Source organism: Sebastes umbrosus, chromosome 15 (genome assembly GCF_015220745.1).
Source record: "Sebastes umbrosus isolate fSebUmb1 chromosome 15, fSebUmb1.pri, whole genome shotgun sequence".
NCBI lineage: Eukaryota > Metazoa > Chordata > Actinopteri > Perciformes > Sebastidae > Sebastes > Sebastes umbrosus.
The window spans coordinates 27,500,680-27,524,162 of record NC_051283.1 but is presented as its reverse complement, the minus strand read 5'-3'; the positions used below and the strand labels follow the sequence as shown (position 1 = coordinate 27,524,162).

The 23,483-nt window shown below is 38.8% G+C and overlaps 3 protein-coding genes across 3 annotated transcripts in view; 1 reads left to right on the top strand and 2 right to left on the bottom strand.

Annotated features, from left to right (window-relative positions):
- Positions 1–23,483, top strand: part of LOC119503763 (zinc finger protein 287-like) — a 66,811-nt gene that overhangs the window by 18,997 nt on the left and 24,331 nt on the right. The window lies entirely within an intron of this gene.
- The window catches only part of LOC119503753 (zinc finger and SCAN domain-containing protein 2-like), a 681,462-nt gene that overhangs the window by 653,856 nt on the left and 4,123 nt on the right, over positions 1–23,483 (bottom strand). Inside the window, 1 exon segment of the mRNA XM_037795719.1 lies at positions 20,777–21,262. Coding sequence (XP_037651647.1) covers positions 20,777–21,262 — 486 coding nt within the window.
- Positions 119–12,086, bottom strand: si:ch211-191i18.2 (uncharacterized protein LOC564095 homolog). The gene is made up of 5 exons (XM_037795861.1): positions 11,898–12,086; positions 5,394–5,474; positions 4,967–5,154; positions 3,120–3,221; positions 119–1,837 (listed from the first exon to the last, which is right to left on the bottom strand). Exons 1-4 carry the CDS (start codon positions 11,962–11,964, stop codon positions 3,147–3,149), a joined length of 411 nt encoding a protein of 136 aa, XP_037651789.1. The 5' UTR covers positions 11,965–12,086; the 3' UTR covers positions 119–1,837; positions 3,120–3,146.

The window sequence follows — 23,483 nt, the reverse complement described above, 5'->3', positions numbered from 1 at the left end:
CCAGTGCGTCTCCTACCGACGCTAAAGGGTGCGTTGTGCGGCGGTACCGACCGCAGACAGCCGTGACAAAACCTCGGTATTTGACGCCCTATGAATGAAAACGGGCTGACGCTGAAGCTTGTTTTCATACATTTTATTGCAAAAGACAAACATATAAAAATCTGATTGTTCTGGAAGTTCTCTAATGTTCTGGTATCAAACCAAAATGTGTTTTAATTAAACAGAATTTCTGTTAATTTATGTAATATTCTAAAACTTTAACTTATTTCTCTGAAGGTGCTCATAAAAATACTTCTCTGTCTGTTTACAGAAACACATTTTAAACATTTTAAACGTTTTAAATGCTTTAAACGTTTTAAACGTTTTAAACGTTTTAAACGCTTCATTCAACCAGATGGAAGCAGAAATATTTCCACCGATTTTTAATTCGACGGGGACAAATGCTTCCTCCTTGTGTGCCGGAAGTTTAAACTTGATTCAATCTGGTTTACTGAGAAGCAGAGCGCATTATTTAACTTCCTTTCTCTCAGGACGATAAACTGATTTAGTGCTGTTTGACTCACAGTGAAACTCTGTGAAATGTTTTTACAGATTAAATAAAAAAAACAGAGAAAGAAGAAATCCCGTTCTCTTCTTTCTGTGTGTTTCAGCGTATATATATATAATATAACCTGACTGTAACAGCACCGTCACACTTTAACATAAATAAACTGAAGGTGGATTTATGGAAGTTCATTAACGACAAATCTGGTTCTGCAGGTAAAGCATGACGTGTCAGGTTCAGGTGTTGTAGTCCGACTGCAGTATAACAAGTATTATTGGAAGAGTGTACTTTTCATAACAAAAATATATCAGGTGAGAAGCAGGAAGTGAGTAACCACAGGAACATCGAGCCAAACGTAAAGAAGTATTTCACCGTTGGAAAGGCAGTAGACATGATGAGGAAACAGAGGAAAGGGCGGTGGCTTTCTCTTTAAAACCCAGAATGCACTGGGTTTGTTGCCATAGACATATATACGTAGACGCCACATTGGACGCTTCAGCCCGTTACCGTCAACGTGGACGCCATATTGGACCGGGCAAGACTGGTTTGTAACCCTAGATACTGGTGAACGGTGGAGTTGCCGTTTTTCTGGATAAAAAGCACTCTAACGTCTACATTTCTCAACCGATTTCAACGAGTCGTTATTATATTAAAGGGTTTATGATCTATGAGGCGTAGAAATATAAAGTTTAGTCTCCAGTTACTTAGAATCTGGAGAGTTGAGCTGTAATCGCTGCTGGACGCTCAGCAGACGAGTGTGTACTGTAGGCTGACACGAACAGAATTACTGACGTGATAGAAAATAATTAATTTATCAGAAGGAATTGTTAAAACTCACATTTGTCAAGTTTGGCTTTGGCTTATTTTTTAAATTGATTTGCTTGTATTTTTCTCTGTGAATTACTTGTCCAGCTTTATTACAGCCTGATTTTATTGTGCTCTTACTCAACAGTTTTGTCATTAATGAACTTCCATATTCATACAGATTACCACCATATATATATATAATGTATATATATATATGTACATATATATATGTATAATCTCGGTCCTGTTTGGTCTCATACACTCAGGTAAAGCAGTGAAACAGTGTGATCAGATATAGAAGAATGAAGAAGAAGAGTCTGTGACTGTGTACTGTGGTGCTGATAAAGCTCTGTGATTGGCTGAGGTCCACCTGTAAACCCACGTTGAGGCTCTCGGCAGAGGTCAAAGGTCACACGGGTGACTCCTCCCACCTCAGATCAGGTGACCCGCGCTGGTTTCTGCAGGATCCAACTAATCCGACATCAGCTGCAAAACAACAAATCAATAAAAGTCTTCATTAGTTTACTTTCAAACATCAAGAAGAATTCAAAAGTGCTGCTGGTTTCATTTAACACATATATGTATGTAATATATATAGTATATATACAGTGTTTAATTTTAAAACAATTTTTATTTATCGGAATTATAATAATTCATCCAGATCTCGTAAATATGAGATACTAAGTCAACATCTGCAGTGTTTCCTTTGGTGAATACAACATGTTCTAGAGATCAAGCAACAACACTAACATCATAAATAATAAGAAGACTAATTATTATTTGTTTATACATAAATAGTCATAAAATTAAAACACTTAGCAGTCTATAAACATGTAAAAGTAGTGTATAACATTATAATACAGCTATAAGCAAACACAAGGACATTTCCAAGTTTATATTAAATTGGGAAAAAAAAACATTTATATAACATAAATATATTTTCAAGTTTTATTATCTTGAAAAAAATAAATTATATAACATAAATATATTTTCAAATTTGTATTAACTTGAAAAAAAAAGAACTTAATTAAATCAATGTGAAAGGAGTCGTTTATATCAGAGAAAGATTTCTATATGTTTGTTATGTGTTAATGTTATAAAACATAAAGACATTAAACTCAGTTAAATGTGTTTATTTCAGTATATTTCTATATTAAACACAGAACTGATTGTTGTAACATTTAGTGTTTGAAGAAAAAGATCATTTTCAAAAGAACAAAAACTTTTTATTCGTCAGCTTTTATCTGAGATTTGACTCTAAATGTCACACAGTGATTTATTCAGAATCATTTCATCTGAAAGGAGGAAGAAGGAGCTCTACTACGACTAAATCAACCTTTCAATGTGTCAGAGAACAAAATGAGCTCATTTATCTGTAATTACTTCATGACATTAACTTTATCAGGAGAGTCTGAGAAGTGAAACTCTGGTTTCTGTTCCATCATGATGACTCTGAACGCAGCGTCCTGATCAGGAGAGTTTGTATACAACTAAATAAAATGTTCTATAGACTCATCGGGTCTTATTGAAACCATCCTTAGGTCTAAAGGTCATTTAGGGCGTTTCAAACTTCACTTTTACTAGTTAAACGGAGAATAATCTGGGCGCAAAGTGAGGTGAAGGGGTGTTATGTTTAATATAAAGAAGTAGAACTGCATGTTTTTAATGTGTACATCATCAGATCAGACCTGTGACGCTGCAGCGCCTCCTGATGAACACACAACACAGCAGACTCATGACCTCTGACCTCGTGTATCATGTGACTCACCTGCTGAGTGTGTGTGTGTGTCCGCCATCACAGTGTGTGTTGTAGCTGCTGCATGTTCAGGCTGATCAGGATCATCAGAGTCCAGACGAGTGTCCTGATTTCCTACAGACAGAAAACACATCGTCAGCTGATCACATGACACTCATATTCCCTGGAGAATGCTGTGACCAGCACACTGTGAACGCACGGTGAAGTAATAACACTACTTTAGAAAGCAACGGAAGCAAAGAACGTATATCGATAAGGAGTGAAAGTCAACTGTTCGTTCCATTGCAACGTCAGCGCCCGGCAGCAGAGCTACGCTTCCGCCATTTTGGACTGAAAGCGCCAGTAAAACGTCTGCTTACAAAGAGCCGTACAAAAGTAAAAGTCAATTATTTCTATTCTATTGTCATATTCTACTGAAATGTGTTGAACAATAATAATATCTAAATATAATACGAGTTTTCAGTCCAAAATGGCGGCAGCGGCTGCTGTCTATACTCTTTGATGTAACTTTTACTACCGATGTTACCCTTTCAAAATAAAAGCACCCACCTTTATAATGTAACTAGCACAACTTTAAAAAAAACAACTAGAAAACAAAACACTACAGAAATATAGTGAACCATGCCGAAGGTCATTTACAAAGTATACTTACTCAAATAGTGTGCTTTACTTTAAATATATAAAGACACACATTAAAATAAAACATAAGATACAAACATGATGAAATAGAAGACAAAGAATCCTCTGGATGGTTTTCAGTTTGTGATCCTCTTCATGAACTTGTTCCTCTGGTGGATTATACTGTATATATTACATATTATATTATATTTAGTGGAGAAGAATGGTTTGTTGTGTGATTTATTGTTCTGCTGTGAATAACTCAACTCTGAGATTCTTTTATCTGGTGAACACAAACGGACCACAGAAACCACACATCAGGTTTCTGTCTTTCTTTCTTCTTTTCTTTACATTCTGTATGTCAACAGGCTGAACGCTCAAACCTCACAACAACAGTTTACCGAGTTTAAACAGTTTGATTTAGAGATATGAGGAGTGTCGATGTTTGTTGATGCTGGCAGAGATCAGCTTCACATTTACAGGAAGCAGATGGACACACATAGTTAATAGAAGCCATCTGCTTTCTTCACTTTGACAAATAATCAGTATAAATATCAACAGAATTCATCTTCTGATCCTCATCAGCTCCTGTAGCTTTAACAACTTTGTTTTAACTTTGGTTAAACTTTGATTTAACTTTGATTTAACTACTTGAACTTTGGTTTAATTTTGATTTAACTGGTTTAACTTTGGTTTAACTGGTTTAACTTTGGTTTTACTGGTTAAACTTTGGTTTAACTTTGGTTTAACTGGTTAAATTTTGGTTTAACTTTGGTTTAACTTTGGTTTTACTGGTTAAACTTTGGTTTAACTTTGGTTTAACTGGTTAAATTTTGGTTTAACTTTGGTTTAACTTTGGTTTTACTGGTTAAACTTTGGTTTAACTTTGGTTTAACTGGTTAAACTTTGGTTTAACTTTGATTTAACTGGTTGAACTTTGGTTTAACTTTGGTTTAACTGGTTGAACTTTGGTTTAATTTTGATTTAACTGGTTGAACTTTGGTTTAATTTTGGTTTAACTGGTTAAACTTTGGTTTAACTTTGATTTAACTGGTTGAACTTTGGTTTAATTTTGATTTAACTGGTTGAACTTTGGTTTAATTTTGATTTAACTGGTTGAACTTTGGTTGAACTTTGGTTTAACTTGGGTTTTACTGGTTAAACTTTGGTTTAACTTTGGTTTAAGGTAATATAGTTCAGTATAATGAGCTCAGATTGTTCAGTTAATCTCTCGTTCTTACCAGAGAAACAGAAAGTGATGCAGCGCTGCGACCGTCGACCTCGCCCTGCTCTGTAGTTCCTCGAGTCGTTGTCATGGTAACAGTCACATCCTCTTCCTCCCGTTGGCCCCCTGTGTCCTCCTCTTCGGCTTCCTCTTCATCGATGAACCGTTCGCTGAACTTGTCCAGGTCCTCGCTGCTGGTGTTACCTGAACGCACCACAGCAGCAGCACCTTTACATCACCTTTAACCCGGATCATTTTCAGGATAAATATAAAACAAATTTGCCTTTTTATACTGGCATGCCCAGTGTACATGAATGGTCATGTGATAGGCGTTTTCAGGTGTGGTAATATGGACGGAGATTGAATCTGAAACGGCCCTAAAACGCTCCTCTGGACGGAGATGGTTTTAAAACAGAAACGTATTAGTGTGGATGTTGCCTTACTGTAGAAGCTGTACTCGAAGGTGGCGTTGTAGTCGTCGTAGTCTGGAGCCGGCGAGAGTTCATAATACTGAGCCTCAGACACTGAAAACACAACACAGTCATGTTAACATCCTTCACATTGAAACATTCAACCATCACATCTCAGAAAGCCTCTTCTGATGAAGCTAGGCTAACAGTTTCCACCTGCTTCCAGTCTTCGTGCTAAGCTAGGCTAACAGTGACCTGTCTATGTACTGGACGCAGAGCGCTGAAACGTGAGAGGATTTATTAAAATATTCCATTAGAGGTGTGTCATATTGTTGCATTTCCTCCCCTGCGGACATCACAGTGATGTTTCCATCTGCCTTGAGTAGAAGTTGAGCTTGTTGTGGGTGTCTGGGTGTGTTCAGAGCAGATTCTCGACATGTTTCCACTTTATTATGAACAGAGTTCTTGTTGTTTGAAGAGGAGTTGCGGTTAAATCCAGCAGACGGTGAATAATCCACCAGTCAAAACAAGAGAAAACAGAGAAAACTGGTCGTCACAGAAACACCAGTTAAAGGAACAGTGTGTAACATTCAGGGGATCTGTTAGTAGAAATGGAATATAACATTAATAACTATGTTTTCTTTAGTGTATAATCACCTGAAAATAAGAATCATTGTGTTTTCGTTAGCTTAGAATGAGTAACTGATGATACTCATACATCTCTACCATAATAACACTACTTTAGGAGCAACGGAAGCAAAGAACGTATATTGATAAGAAGTGAAAGTCAATAGTTAGTTCCATTGCAACATCAGCAGCAGAGCTACGCTTCCGCCATTTTTGACTGAAAGTGACTACCGGAAGCCAATTAAAAAGTCTGCCTACAAAGTAAAAAACAAAAGTGAAACTACATTATTTTCTATTCTAATGTCAAATTTAATGTCAATCTTTTCCTAAACCTAACTAAGTAGTTTTATTTTGAAAAGACTGGAGCTTGAATTGACACATTGCTTGACATTCGTAGGAAAACGCATGAAAATTACGTCGTTGAAAGTCGTGCTGAGCGTCATGAAAAAAAGGGAAATTGGTGTCTATGTACATGAATCAAATAGATTAAATTTAGTGACTATTTCACAAACTTGTGTGACCCTGAGGTGACGTCAGAGGAGGTTAAAACAGCGTCTCCTCTTCATCACAGCGTCTGTCAAACAGCGAGGAGGAAACTAACGCACAGTTTATTGCTGGAGGACAGTCATAGAGGATTTAACTGGTGAAACATGAAAAACACAGTTATCAGAGCTGACAGCGCGCACACACACACACACACACACACACACACACACACACTCTGTGATCCCTGAAGATCTTCTTCCTCCCTCAACATCCATCATCTGTGTTTCAGATCATCAGTCTGATAGAAACTCTGTTTTTAAACTCTACTTCCTCAAACCTCCAACAGCGAGCCGGCATTGATGCCCCCTGAGTCCCCCTGAGACCCGCATGATTGCAGAAGATCCCGACTGACTTTACTGTCTTTCAGAGGCTCTAGTAGGTTCAGTTTTAAAGCTAGATGAAGATACTGGCATCATATGAAACTAGAAAACATAAAGAATCCATTGGTACCAACCATCTTCCCCATGTCGGCAAGGAGGTTAAATAACGCTCCAAACTTGCGCTACATTTTGGCGAGGAAAAACTGTCATGGCCATTTCCAAAGGGGTCCCTTGACCTCTGACCTCAAGATATGTGAATGTAAATGGGTTCTATGGGTACCCACGAGTCTCCCCTGTACAGACATGCCCACTTTATGATAATCACATGCAGTTTATTTGTGTTATTGTCTCCTATTCCAAAATGTTGTGTGAATATTTTTGCATGGGGTCCCTAAACAGTCTTGAATTACAGAAATTGGGTATCACTGTAAAGCTGAGACTCTTGTGGATCCAATGAGCCCAACTGTATTCATGTGTGATGATGTTAGTCCCCGTAGGAGACATTTCATTGTCCTCACTGTATAAAATGACTTGTGGTGACCTCTAGGATAATCACAGCCTCATGAAACTTTACAGCCACAAACTAGAGACCTAGAGCATTCAGAGGATGGATGGCTTTCCTAGCTAGATTGACAATAATGGTGTTTCTGAGCAGTTTACACAACAGTGTTCAAAAGTGCTCGCCATCCAATCACCGAAAAATGCAGCTCTCGCAGAAATCGCCACATGTCAAACATTTTTTATACCAAATCACAGCATGGCTTTTTCTATGGTGTTCCTCAAGGTCTTGGTGTCTTAATGTGGTATTTTGGAGGGATTATTGATCATTGTTATCAATTCTCCAGTGGTAAAAAATGGTTAAATTTAGCACCAAATCTGTGTAACAAATGGTATCAACCCAAAAATTGCTGCAACAACTTATAAAACATAATAGAGCATGGGGATGACCATCAGATACTTCTGTCATCATGTTCTAAACCCTTATTGTTTATTTCTGATTAATGACTAGAAGAACTTGACACACGCTGAGCTGCATCTCAAATTAATCTTCAGGTTCTCAGCTTTCAGATGATGTACACCACTTCTATGTGACATCTACTGTTGACCTGCTATCTCCCCCTAAAGACCTCCTGAACCCCCCTAAAGAAGACTAAAATGGGTCTATATCTAGAGGGTTAGATATCCTCTCTATTACTGAGGTCTCAAGGTTGGTGAGTATACAACAAACACAGTTCACTGCCATGGAGGAGGGTCGGTGTGAGGAAGACTCTGTGAGTTCCTCCCTCCCAACAGGACTCATGTGAGCTTTAAAACACGTAAACAGTGAAACAGGTCGAGCGTTCAGACTCTCAGACTGAACGTGAGACAGGAAACATTAAACACGTCGATTTGTGGAGAATTTATAGGAAAGAAAGAATTTCTGGGTTTATGTTGCAGAAATCCTGCAGGAGGTAAATCACAGGACACAACGTCCCTCCCCCAGTCTGTGAACTGGTCAGCTCCCAGTACGACACTGGTCATAAACTCTGAGCGGAAGCTGGAGGTTCACATGTCACCACTATGTCAGACTGTTGTACTATTAGATTATTATTACTCATGCATTCATGTAAAAGCAGGATTTTACCATCAAAGATGAGCTAATGATTATTTTTATAAAAAGTAGGGCTGTCAGGGATTGAAATATTTAATAACAATTAATCGCACATTTTTTATATGTTCTAAATGTACCTTAAAGGGAGCTTTATCAAGCATTTAATACTCTTATCAACATGGGAGTGGACAAATATGCTGCTTTATTCAAATGTATGTATATATTTATTATTGGAAATCATTTAACAACATAAAACAATGACAGATATTGTCCAGAAACCCTCACAGGTACTGCATTCAGCATAAAAATATATGCTCAAATCATAACATGGCAAACTGCAGCCCAACAGGCAACAACAGCTGTCAGTGTGTCAGTGTGCTGACTTGACTATGACTTGCCCCAAACTGCATGTGATTATCATAAAGTGGGCATGTCTGTAAAGGGGAGACTCGTGGGTACCCATAGAACCCATTTACATTCACTGATCTGGAGTTCAGAGGTCAAGGGACCCCTTTGAAAATGGCCATGCCAGACATGGTTTGCACCAATAGATTCTTTGGGTTTTCTAGTTTCAGATGAAACAGTATCTTCACTCTAGCTTTAAAACTGAGCCGCTACAACCTAAACAAGTTGTGTACACGTGTTATTATCACGTTAACAGCCCTGTAAGTAACTACAGCTGTCAGATAAATGCAGTAGAAGTAGAGAGACTTAAGTGAAGTACTAGTACCCCCCAGAACTTGTGTAAAAGTATTTAAAGCAGCATGATGTTGCAGTAAAACATCTGGTTTTTACACTTGAAATGAACAACGTCCTCCTGTATGTTACAGACACAGTGAATGAGGTCAGTCTGATAATCTCTCAGCGTTAATCTGTAAAATCTGATCTGGTCGGCGCCCCCACTGTGACCTTTGACCTCTGGGCGCTAACATGTGTACTACATGTCAGCATGAAGCTCTTAAACATGAGATTAAAGGATCAGTTCATGTTGATTCTGTCTGTCACATTGAGAGAGTTAACACATTACTGCTGCACAACCACACAACCACAACCACACACACAAACACACAGGCAAACACACGCACACACACCCACACACCTCAACAGGGGGCTGATGGGAACTGAGGGGGCGGGCTGTTGATTGTTACCAAACAGGAAGTGTGTCATCTCTAACAACCTGTCAATCATTCCAACGCTGCAGAGAGGAGGAAATGAAAACCAGGTGACACACATACACACACACACACACACACACACACACACACACACAGACACACACACACACACACTGCCAGAGACCACATGACTGTTTCAACTCTGGAGGTACAAAAAGAAAAAGAAAGACAGAAAAGAAAAGAAAAGAAAAGAAAGGAAAGGAAAAAAGAGCAGGAAAAGGAGAGAAGGAGGAGAAGAAAGGAAGGAAAGAAAGCACAAAGGAGATGAAGTAAAGGAAAGTAAGGAAGAAAAGCAGGAAGAAGGAGAAGAAGGAAAAGGAAAGTGGAAAAGAAGAAGGATGGAGGAGAAAAGAAGGGAAAAGAAAGCATGAAGGAGACAAAATTGAAAGGTCAAAGGGGGAGGAAAAGGAGGAAGGAGAAGAAGAGAGGAGGAGGAAAAGAACAAGAACAAAGGAGGAAAGGAAGGAGAGAAGATAGGAGGGAAAGAGGAAAGTAAACAAAAGAAAGTAAAAAGGAAAAATGATGTAGGAGAAGAAAAGGAAGGAAAAGAAAGAACGAAGGAGATGAAGTAAAGGAAAGGAGGAAAGAAAAGGAAGGAAAAGGAAAAGGAAAGTGGAAAAGAAGAAGGATGGAGGAGTAAAGTGATGAAGGAGTAAAGGGAAGAAAAGGAGGAAACAAAGGGAAAGTAGAAAAGAAAAAGGATGGAGGGAGGAAAGGAAACAAGAGAGATGGAAAGGAATCAAGTAGAGAAGAGTAAGAGGAAATTAAGAAAATAAAAGCGTGGGGGGATCAGTAACAGTGAGGGGGTGTTTGTTGGCAGAGTCACATGATCCTCAGAGAAACTTCACTAAAACCATCTGTTCAGCTTCAAAACACCACAGCTTCCTCCTTCCTTCCTTCTCTCCTTCCTTCCTTTCCTACTATCCTTCCTTCCTTCCTTCTCTCCTATCCTTCACTTCAGAGGTTCAGAGAGTTTTAAAGCTAGATTGATGATACTGTTTCATCTGAAACTAGAAAACCTAAAGAATCTATTAGTAACAACCATGCCTGTCATGGCCATTTTCAAAGTGGCCCCTTGACCTCCGATCTCAATATATGTGAATGTGTGAGGGGTTTTGTCCAATAGAAATGTCTGAAAAATGTCAGAAAGATGTCTGACAAAGTTTTAAAAAAGTCCAAGAATTTCTGAAAAAAAGTCTGAAAATGTCCGAAAAGATTTTGAAAAACTGTCCAAAAAATGTCCAAAAAAATCCAATAAAAAGTCTGAAAAATTGTACGGAAAAATGTCCGCAAAAAGTGAAAACAAAATCCGAAAAATTTCCAAAAGTAAGGCAGAACAAAAGTCCGATACTGGTATAGTAAACAAGTAAACCTAAGGAATCCATCGGTACCAACCATGTCATACTATCTTGTCTTGAAGGAGGTTAAATAACGCTCCAAACTTACTCTAATATTTGGTGAGGAAAAACTGGCATGGCCATTTTCAAAGGGGTCCCTTGACCTCTGACCTGCAGATATGTGAATGAAAATGGGTTCTATGGGTACCCACAAGGCTCCCCTTTACAGACATGCCCACTTTATGATAATCACCTGCAGTTTGGGTCAAGTCATAGTCAAGTCAGCACACTGACACACTGACAGCTGCTGTTGCCTGTTGGGCTGCAGTTTGCCATGTTATGATTTGAGCATATTGTTTTATGCTGAATGCAGTACCTGTGAGGGTTTCTGGACAATATCTGTCATTGATTTGTGTTGTTAATTGATTTCCAATAATAAATATATGCATACATTTGCATAAAGCAGCATATTAGTCCACTCCCATGTTGATAAGAGTATTAAATACTTGTCAAATCTCCCTTTAAGGTACATTTAGAACAGATAAAAAATATATTTCTTGACAGCACCGTGCTAGCTGTTTTCCCGTTTCCAGTCTTTATGCTAAGCTAACTAGATGCTGTAAGTAGCTCTATTTAGTGCACACACATGAGAGTGGTGTCAACCAAACTCCTTTAATCGTTATTTATTCTTTTCTACCTTTTTAAAGAAAAACAATGAGCAGCAATAAAGATCAGTTTAAATCTCTATAGAAACAGAGAGGAGGAGCGTCAACATGGCCGCCAGCCAGGTGGCGGGGGGGAAGTATACATGTCATGTTACAACTGTAAAATAAATTCACCATAACACACACACACACAAACACACACACACACACACACACACACACACACACACACACACACACACACTGAACAGGAAGTTAAACAGCTGTTGGACTCACCAGCACTCAGCAGGAGGATCAGTGAAGCTCCACTCAGATAAACAGACAGGAGACCCAAACTGGACATGATTCACACAGAGAATGGATGAATGGATGAATGGATGAATGGATGAATGAAAGAATGAATGAATGAATGATAGAGAGACAAAGAGAGCAGAGAGAGATGTGATGATCCTGATGGACTGAGACCTGAATGAACAGACAGAGACAGAGAGAAAAGGGGAGGAGAGGGGGAGGAGGAAGAGGAGGAGGAGGAGGAGGAGGGTTCTGGTTTTCCTGCCAAGTTTGTTCTCCGTTTGCGAAACATGTGCAGAGACAAAGAGAGGGAAAGAGAAAAGAGACAAAAGAGAGAAAGAAACAGAAAAACACTAATTTAATTTCACATCTCAGTTAAAAACCTCCAGAATAAGAAACACTAGAAAAACCTCAAATCAGCCGTCTACACTCCACGCCACCCTATAATCCCTCATCAACTATGGCGAGCTGTTTTAACATTTAATAGCTCAGCTTGACTATCCTGAATTAACACTAGAGATATCTACAACTACATTGTGACTAGTCGTAATTACGTTCATGTCTGTTTGTTGTATTTCTATCTCATGAAGAGCTGAACTGAAACGTTTTCTTCCAGAAGTAAGAAAAGTTTATTGTGACATGTGTAAGTAATTAAATAGTTTTGTTTGTTTGTGGTGGAAACACTTCAGTCTTTTCTAAATAAACTTCCTCTTTCACAGGAAACAACTTGGTTAAGTTCAGGAAAAGATGGAGGTGTGGGTTAAAATAACTCCAGAAGTGGTGTAACTCAACCAAAGAGTTTAGAAGCAAAGAGACGAAACTCTGGTGTTTTTTTTTACAACAGCCGCTACCGCCATTTTGGACTGAAAACGCTTATTATATTTATAATATTTTATTGTTATGTTATATGTTTGTTTATCATGTTTGTATCTTCTGTTTTATTTTACTCTTAAATCCTGTTTAAATGTGTGGCTTTATATATTATCTTAGAGTACACTATTTGAGTAAATGTAATTTGTAAATGACCTTCGGCATGGTTCAGTATATTTCTATAGAGTTTTGTTTTCCAGGTGTTTTCTTAAAGTTGTGCTAGTTACATTATAAAGCTGAGTGCTTTTATTTTGAAAGGGTAACACCAGTAATAAACAGTTACATCAAAGAGTATAGACATTTTGGACTGAAAACTCGTATTATATTTATAATATTCTTATTGTTCAGCACATTTCAGTAGAATATGACAATAGAATAGAAATAATGCAGTTTTACTTTTGTACGTCTCTTTGTAGGCGGACGTTTTACTGGCGTCCGGTAGTCGCTTTCAGTCCAAAATGGCGGAAGCGTAGCTCTGCTGCTGGGTGCTGATGTTGCAACGGAACAAACTATTGCCTTTCACTTCTTAGCAATATACGTTGTTTGACTTAAGTACAGAATAAATCAACGTTGACTTCTGGTTTCACACGGGACATGAACAGTCTGCTGGTGAAAGTCTGGTGTTTTTAGACCACCCCATCCACCCCGACCTCCTCCTCACACGGCGTTCACCACTCTCTATACTTCCTGGTTCACGATTACATGGATTACATAGAATTATAGTACATTTGACCGACACATCTGCCCAATGAGAGGAAAGCACCTGACCAACCAAACCACAGCAGACAACTACAGGTGTTAATCCTCAGGGAACACTGACAGTTGACCTGAACCTGCTGCACCAAAGTCCATCCACAATATAACATATTAAAGCTTCAGACGTCAGTTTGAGAAACTAATCTGATCTCTAAAGACTTTTTATATTGAACAGATGATCAAACATGTCGATCCTCAAACAGCTGCAGAGTTTCACACTAGATCTCCACCTCAGAGGGACTTTTATTTTTATACTTCCTGTCTGCTCGAGTCCTGCCGACAACTCACATTGTGTTCATCAGACAGGAATCCCTGCAGCTGCATCACAACAACCAGTGGAGTTGAGTGTTACCCTGATATTTACCGTGAGCCTCAGTCACAAAGCCTCACAGCTGGATGGAAACAATAGACTCACTTCATCGGTCGGTTCCTATTTCAGTGATGTCAGACGTTTAAAGTGAAACACTTACGAGTCTTCATGAGTCAGTTTCCATCAGTCTGTGAGAAACAACATCAGCAGCAGCAGAATCACAGACAGCATCACTGTGTGTTATTAACTGAAAAAGTTCATTATTTATCTATTTTATTTTAATATATATCAACAAAGTTCATAATTTATCTATTTTATTTCAATATATATCAACAAAGTTCATAATTTATCTATTTTATTTCAATATATATCAACAAAGTTCATGATTTATCTATTTTATTTCAATATATATCAACTTAGTTCATTATATATATATTTTATTTTAATATATGTCAACTAAGTTAATTATTTATCTGTTTTATTTCAATATATATCAACTTAGTTCATTATTTATCTATTTTATTTCAATATATATCAACTTAGTTCATTATTTATCTATTTTATTTTAATATATATCAACTAAGTTCATGATTTAAAAGCTTGTTCGATTTATGAATCGGAACTATGTCATATGAGATAAATTATAAAGATATGCAAAATACTAAAACAAACTAATTTAATCAAATTAATCAGTAAGCGTTTGCATTGGATTAAATGCATAAATAATAAATAAGCCTCCATGTCCTCTCAGCTGGACTTCCTTCAGACCCATTAGCATCCCTCTGACTAGCATTAGCATTGCGAATAGCGTCCCAGCATGCAGTCTGGTGTTGCGGTGTGAACAGAAGACAGCAGGACGTCCAGCGTTCAGCAGAGCTTTAACTCTGCAGTAATAACACATATATTATGGTTTCAATATTTCAGACGTCTCTGAGAGCTGCTTCCTCCCGCCACCAACTCAAAACCTTTAATCTGAAAATCACCGCTGACTCAGAGACATAAAACCTCCAAATCTGTGATAATTACAGTCCTGGTTCAGTGTAATCACGCTGATCTGAAGCCAAAACACCCACACAGAGTCCTCCAGAACTGATCTGAGATCTGTTTTAATCCAGACGTTCAGAAAACATCAGGTCAACAGTCATCTGAACAAAACTCAGAAACATAAAAAAAATGTCTTTAATCTGATCTAATCCAGCTCTGACACCAGATTACAGCCTGGACGTCCTCACGTCCGTCTCCTCTTTGAATGTCCAACTAAAATAAGATCAACTTCAACTGCTAGCCTGTCTTAGCACAAAGTCAGGAAGCAGGGGGAACTGTTTTTTTAAACATTTTTTAAACCTTATTTGTAGGGACTTTCTACACAGATAATGTATTTATCTTATTAATGGTATTAGTTTATTAATCAACATAACTTCACCTGTTGTTGCTGGTCATAAATTGCCGGTATAAAGTTAATATAAAACATAATAAATACAATGTGGATGCCTTTAATACTCAATGTATTAAAGGCGTCCACAGTGTCACTGACTGGTTTACTGCAGGATGAGAGGAAGGAAGTGAAGGACTAACGAGGTTTAAAGTGCTTCTTAAGATATTAGAAGTTTCAATACGTTTTTTTGAAATGCATCATGGGAAACGATCTGAGAGACGACGTGTTCAACAAAGAAGAGAAAAACAGACGTGAATCAACAAGATGTGTGCGTGTGTGTGCGTGTGTGTGCGTGTGCGTGTGCGTGTGTGTGTGTGTGTGTGTGTGTGTGAACATCCCGTGAAAACAACCAAAAACATCTGGAGACAGCGAGCTGGCTGTTTGAAGAGATAAACTATTATTATTATTATTAATAATAACAATAAGAAATTAAGTTATGCTAATGTCACTCTCACCCGTCACATCGTCGTCTTCACTCTCAAATGTCCTCCTAAAACAACAGGACATTTAAATAATAAACATTAACAATAATATTAATTATAATACTGTAAATGATAAAATAATCTAATAATATTGGAGTCATAATGACAATGATTTCAAAGGATAGAGTTAGTGCCGTCAATCAATTAAAATATTTAATCACGATTAATCACACATTTTTATCTGTTCAAAATTGTACCTTAAAGGGAGATTTGTCAAGTATTTAATACTCTTATCAACATGGGAGTGGACAAATATACTGCTTTATGCAAATGTATGTATATATTTATTATTGTAAATCAATTAACAATACAAAACAATGACAGATATTGTCCAGAAACCCTCACAGGTACTGCATTTAGCATAAAACAATATGCTCAAATCATAACATGGCAAACTGCAGCCCAACAGGCAACAACAGCTGTCAGTGTGTCAGTGTGCTGACTTGACTATGACTTGCCCAAAACTGCATGTGATTATCATAAAGTGGGCATGTCTGTAAAGGGGAGACTCGTGGGTACCCATAGAACCTATTTACATTCACTGATCTGGAGGTCAGAGGTCAAGTGCCCCCTTTGAAAATGGCCATGACAGTTTTTCCTCGCTAAAATTTAGCGTAAGTTTGGAGATTCGGATATTTTTTGGACATTTTTCAGACATTTTCCGGACTTTTTTTTTTTTTTATTTTAGCTTTTATTTTACATATTTTGGAGAATTTTCAGGCAATTTCCGAAAAGATTTTCAGACATTTTTTGGACTTTTTTTTATCGAAGATTTTTTGTTAGTTTTTTCGGACATTTTTGGAAGATTTGGACATTTTTGGGACAATTTTCAGACTTTTTTTTTTGACAAAAACCCTCACACATTCACATATCTTGAGGTCAGAGGTCAAGGGACCCCTTTGAAAATGGCCATGCCAGACATGGTTGGTACCAATAGATTCATCAGGTTTTCTAGTTTCAGATGATACCAGTATCTTCACTCTAGCTTTAAAACAACGTTAATGTGTTATATAAATTAGTGGCATTAAAACGAATTTGCGTTAACGCGTTATTATCCTAACTTTGACAGCCCTACATACAGTTAAATGATTCCTTCTAACGTATAATAATAATACTTGAATTGTGAACTAAAAGGACTCCACCACAGTTGTCACTGATGAACTGCTGACTGATTAAAGATCACATGTTGTTTATTTAACAGGTGTAGAAACAGGAAGTGGCTCCGACTGTCCTGAACTCATGGTGGGATTCTCAGGTTTGATCTCCGAATCCCAAACTAAATTTAAACGGCGGAGGTCAAACTATCCTGACATCCTTCCCATCATGCAACCCCCAGTTGATCGGGGGCGTCCTTGGGGGGTCGCTGCCTCGCTCCAGGGCATGCTGGGAAAGTAGTGATGTTCTCATGGTTTCTATATTTAACTGTGACAGCGGGGACGTCTAGTGTTCCTGAACGCTGCTCAGGACGGCGTGAGAGTCTGCAGAGGTCACGGTGTGTTTATAGACGCTCATGTGAACGTCGTCGGAAGGCTGATCTGTTTATGTTCATGTCACATCAGACAGAAGTAAGTTATATATATACAGTAAACATTAATGTGTATATATATATTTATTACTATAATGTGTATATTTTTAATTTGCACCTTACCGTTAACCTGATACATCAGCATTGATCATCTTTGTCGTTTATATTTGGTTTTATATGCACTATTTCCCAGCTGCTGCACTGCACAGCCGTTTCCCTCAGGACTAATAAAGTTTTATCTTATTATGTTACGATCAGTATATTAACATATATATATATAACTAAATGATTTTCTTCACGTCTTCACATACATGAGCAGATGTTAACTTTCTTTTATCACAGAGCTGTGGCTGAATGGTAACTGGAAGAGGAAATAAAGTTACTTGTAATAAACTGAAATGATATTTAGTTTTGTCCATCATCAGTTATTGAGTCTCGAGCTGAGCCACTGACCTCGCTGTCAATCACAGATTTATTAGAATTTTTCGTTGGTGGAAAAACGCCCAAGTGGTACAAAATGTCAAAATGATCGCAACCCACCCAGATAAATAAAAGGCAGCCCTGTTTGCCTCTCTGGTGTATTATTCAGGGCTGTTAAAGTTAACGTGATAATAACACGTTTACGCAAATTCTTTTTAACGCCACTAATTTCTTTAACGCATTAACGCAATTGAAGAGCGTCGAAGAGCGTCGAGGAGTTCAGAAAACAGAAGGTTAATCATTTGTTTCACGTCCACCAATCAGAGACAACATTTCACTGAAACAAGGAGACGAATATTAAATCCAAACATGTATCATCAGCATTTCCTTTATCGGATTCCTTCCTTTCTCTCTTCGTCTTCCTTTCCTCCCTCTCACTGTGTATAAACACCAGCCGCCTCCTCACGATGATAAGAGTTAATTTATGACCTCATGATTCAAGATTTTGCTGAAGTTTTAGAAGTTTCTCTGATTCTCAGCAGAGCACCTCCTCTCAGTAATAAATCCTCCTAATGATCAATAAATCAAACTCAACGAACAGAACTGTATAGTATACTGTACTGTTTTCAATCTCTAATAGCTGGTTGTGTTCATATTCATTTAAACAGTTCAAACTACAGGTACAGTCAATACATTGTCCTTTAATTTAAAAGAACGCATACTGGCTTTCAAGCATGAGGGGAAACAGAACCGATTGTACTATCAGTGTATTCTTAATGCATTTGTGTATAAATTAATTTTTGGATGTAAGTCTGAAGAACAACGCTGCAACATAAGTATGTAGGCAATGTTTGAATTACACCGTCGCTTCCAGGTAGGGTGACCAGATCCCAACAAACCAAATGTGGGACAAAGAGTATGTTTTTGTGGGACAATGTGGGACAATGTGGGACAATGTGGGACACGTTACCAAGGCTGTGAGGTAGTCTACATTTTTGATATAATGTCTATTTAACTTAAATAATAAACATTTCTATTCTGCCTCTTATCTTGTAACATCTCTTTGCTTTAATGCCCGAATGCATCCAAAGATCTTCACATCTCTTCTCTCTTTTTGAGACTCACATGAACTGTGTCGCTTCATGTCGTCATGTGAAATTGAAAAATAACTGGCAAATTTCACAAAAAACTCTTGAGAATCACCTTCCACCGGCTTATAAAAATGTATAAGTACAGTAGTTTCACAGTCTTTGTTGTAGCTGCTCTTCCTTTTCTTTCTGGTAGTTTCTAGCGTAGCAAAGACGGTGAAATGTTAAATTGCACTTGACCCACGTGTGCTCAGTTTGGCAAACCCAGCGCCGTGATGACAGCCTTCCCTGTTTTCTTCAAAGTCGTTGGATAAAAGACAGATTTTTAAAAAACGTCTGTGCTGCAGTGATTTGACTTTAGAAAACTAGAGCCAATGAAAATGTGGGACATCGTCTCAATATGTGGGACGTGGGACAAGGGATGAAAATGCTGTGCAGTCCCTCGTAAAGTCGGACACCTGGTCACCCTACTTTCAGCGGAGAACTATTTTTCAGCGGTGTGAGGGTACTCTACTCATGCACGCTCATACATGAATGTTCCCGCCTTCAACAACAAAGAAACAGAACTATTATTCACCTTTGCCATGTTTTTATAAAATCACTCTCCACCAAGAAACAATAAAAATGCTAACACACAGTGGACAGGCAACGCAGGGAGAAAATCAAGAAACGTAAGTGAAGGTTAACAAAACGTTGTCGTGCGTCGACGCATATTAGAGCTACGTTACGTCAGAAAGCTACAGAAATAAATTAACCATCATGTAACATTATGTAAATTAATTATAATCATCATGGTCATCGGTCTCAAGTTCAGAAGAGTCTCCAGTCTTGTCATCAGGTTGTAAATGTCTATCTGGGTCTGAGCTCCTGGCTGGTTCTGGTCCTCCACAGTTCTCTCCATCAGCTGCAGCTAAATGGTTTCTCCTCTGTATGGGTTCGCAGGTCTTTCTTTAAATCACCACTCTGTGTAAAAGATTTCTTACAGACTGAACAGCTGAAAGGTCTTTTCTCCTGTACGAGCTGTTTGAACGGCAGCCGGTGATTATTTGCGGTGACCTCGCCGCTCAGTACAATGCTCAATGAGCCATACAGTACGGGGAGCGAGTCTTCTGCTTTCGAAAGATAAATTACGGTTAGTTTGATCTTCAGTTCCAGATTTATTTATGATTAGGCCTACTCTTGGTTTGATCTTCAGTTTGATGTCAGTTAGTTATATAGTTTGTATTAAAGTCAAAGATTGTTCATTTCCGACATTGTCGATTTTTTCTCGCGGGGAATATCTGCCGAAAAAAACCCCATTATCGGTTGACCTCTAGTTCACACACATATGAGCAGATATGAGCATGACAGAAATACACAGTGGGAATCATTCAGGAGACCCCCCCCCACCACCACCACCACCAAAAAAAAACTCTTTGGATCTGGACGATTCCCACGAGTAACCTACACTAACGTGAAAAAGACGACATTCACCAAAGGGCGAATTGTTTGCATCTCTGAAACTTCCGTTCTGTGCAAAAGATTTCTTACAAACAAAACAGTTGAACATTGTCTTCTTCTGTATGAGTTCTCATGTGGTTCTTGTAATGCATCTTGTGCACAAATCTCTTATCACAAACTGAGCAACTGAACGGTTTCTCTCCTGTGTGGATTCTCATGTGTTTCTGTAAACTTCCACTCTGTGTAAAAGATTTCTTACAAACAGAGCAGCTGAATGGTTTCTCTCCTGTATGACATATCATGTGTGTTTTCAGATTTGCCGACCTCAAAAATCTTTTATCACAAACTGGGCAGCTGAAAGGTTTCTCTCCTGTGTGGATTCCCATGTGTCTCTGTAAACATCCACTGTGTGTAAAAGATTTCTTACAAACTGAGCAGCTGAAAGGTTTCTCTCCTGTATGAGTTCTCATGTGTCTTTTCAGATTTCTCCTGAAGCCATAACCTTTCCCACACTCAAAGCAGCTAAATGGTTTCTCACCAGCACTACATCTGGAATCACTGACAGGAACTTCATCATTATTCAGAGAGTTTAAACCTGACTGAGGTTCTCTGGTCTCCTCCCATTGATCACCGTAATCAGTCTCAGGTTCAGAAGAGTCTCCAGTCTTGTGAACAGTATCTGGTTCTGGATGTCTATCTGGATCTGAGTTCCTGGCTGGTTCTGGTCCTCCACAGTCCTCTTCATCAGCTTCTGTTTCCATCTGTTCAGTTTGTCTTTGATGAAGCTGTGAGTACTGATGTTCCTCTTCATCATCTTCACTCTTCACAGGAACAGGAGTGAATGGGAACTTGGTGATATCAGCGTCCTCCAGCCCTTGAAGCTGCTCTCCCTCCTGACTGGTCCAGAGTTCCTCCTGTTCCTCTTTAATGTATGGGGGCTCTGGGTCCTCCTGGTCCAGACTGGAGCTCCACTCCTGCTGCTCAGGGATAACATGTTCTTTAACCACAAACAGCTGTTGGACGTCTGCAGGACAGAAGGAAATAGAGACACATTACTGAGTGCAAACAATCAGATGTAGTTTGTATCGTCATAAACAGAGAAAAAGAGATTCAGCAAAATAACCATTAATGAGGTGATGGAACTTTTTCTGAAAGAGTTCAGGAAGTTCAGCTGATGAACAACAGAAATGTCAACAAACTACTTCTGCAGGTTCAGATTAAAATGGAAAACTGTGGTTCAGTAATCTGATCTGAATTCTTCTTCTGAACGCTGATTCTGAACTTCCTGTTAAATAATGACGTATATTTGAAGGTTAACTGAAGGGACAATATTTCTATATAATATAGAATAAAACTGTTTCAAACCCACACATTTGATCCTTTTCAGCTGATGATAGCGTGTTTTGCTTTCTCCTGTTCTAATGTTATATGTTGTGTTTCATTTGTCATTTTAATGACCAATTTAAACATCAGGTCGATGGACAACAGTTGAAAAGTAGCCTGTTGGCAAACACTGGCACATTCACAGTGACTTTACTGTATTTATGAAAACAAAGTGTCTTCATCCAGTTGACCTCCCATCAGTCTGTTGGCTTAGTATCCTGTAAAACGTTCTCAACCTCCGTGTCCATGCTGCCAGCTAGAGCCATGGCGGAGGCCTGATACACGGCTGAAGCTCCCGACGCTGCTCACTGAGCGTCTCCGTTGGGCGCGTCACTTTTAGCCTGTGGGTTCAGCGTGGTCACCTCCACCTCCTCCCCAAGCGCCCTTGGTCGTCTATTAATCGTTAACATCCCCTGTTGGTTGTTGCAGCAGCATAAAGACATTAATACAAATAAGTATAGAATTTAACAGAAATAAATAATAGGAGGAACTAGGGCTGGGACGATACACCCATCATCCTGATTCGATACTATCACGATACCGATTCAATATGTATTGTGATTTATTGTGATTTTTGTTAACTTTTTTAACTCTAGACCATGGGAACAAGTTTAATCATACACTTCTAGGGACTTTTACTTTGGAAAATCTCTAAATGAATCCAGTAAAAATATTTGATTTTCAGCATGATTGTAGTCAGGGATGTCCTGAAGTCCTGATGTTTTATACTTGTGATGAATATAATCCAATCAATCTTACTTCCATAGATGTATTTTGTATATACAGTTCCCTTTGTTAACACCTTATTTTGAAAACCGGACGTAGTCACGCGTGTCTATTTCCTCTAACTTCTCCAAGGTGGTCTCTAGCTCTCCCGTCAGCTCTGTTCTCTTTATCAATCCGTGGTCAGCTCCATCGGGGCCGTTTGAATGCAGAGAACATAAATGTCAGTATCTGGGTGCTCTACAGTTGTAGCGTCGGCCCATTTGACCACGGAGATGAGAGCGACGGCCAGCTCGACCGCACGTTACTGCGATACGATAACGTTTCCTGTCCGTGACAGAGTTAGGTTACAGCTTTAGCCGTGATGTCTAGCTCTGCTTTACTGTTAATGTGTGAAACCCAAAGTGTTTCCATCCTTTACTGGATGTGTAGTGTTTACCACGCTGGATTTAACATGTGAGGTTTGCAGCTCGTATCCACGCCGACCCTCCAACGTTTTATACTTTCTCATTTCGGCTCGCTGTGGTTTGTTTTGGTTGACGGATACGGAACAGATATGACGTCACGTTATTCAGACTATAATCTGTCGGAGAAACTCGATAATAAAATAGGGTGCGTTCCCATCAGGTTCAGTAGCGCCACGCTGTATCAGGTGGACAACTTGGGTTTTTTGTAGAACCCTGGTTAGAGAAGCGTACTAGTTGCCAGATGGCGACAAAATCTGGCAAAATAATTTCAGCAGTGTCTGAAATTAACTTTTCAGGCAAGTATTTTTTTTTGTCTGCCACTAAGCCCACCCTGATATAGCCGGCTAGAACCTGAGACCTGCCGACTCATGAAATGCACCGAATCTCAGTCTGAACTAAAGAGAAAAGCTGTCAGCCCTGGTAGAACCAGAGAGAGAACCAACCTGCGCTGGTAGAACCAGAGAGAGAACAGAGAGAAGAAGAAGTAAAGAGAACCAACCTGCTCTGGTAGAACCAGAGAGAGAACAGAGAGAAGAAGAAGTAAAGAGAACCAACCTGCTCTGTGTAACTGAAGCTGAGGGTGTAAAACAGCGTCCAGTAGTTTCTGTTGTCGCTCGTTCTCCTCTTTTGATCGAGAGAGTTCCTCCTCGTACTCTGCTATCGTTCTTTCAA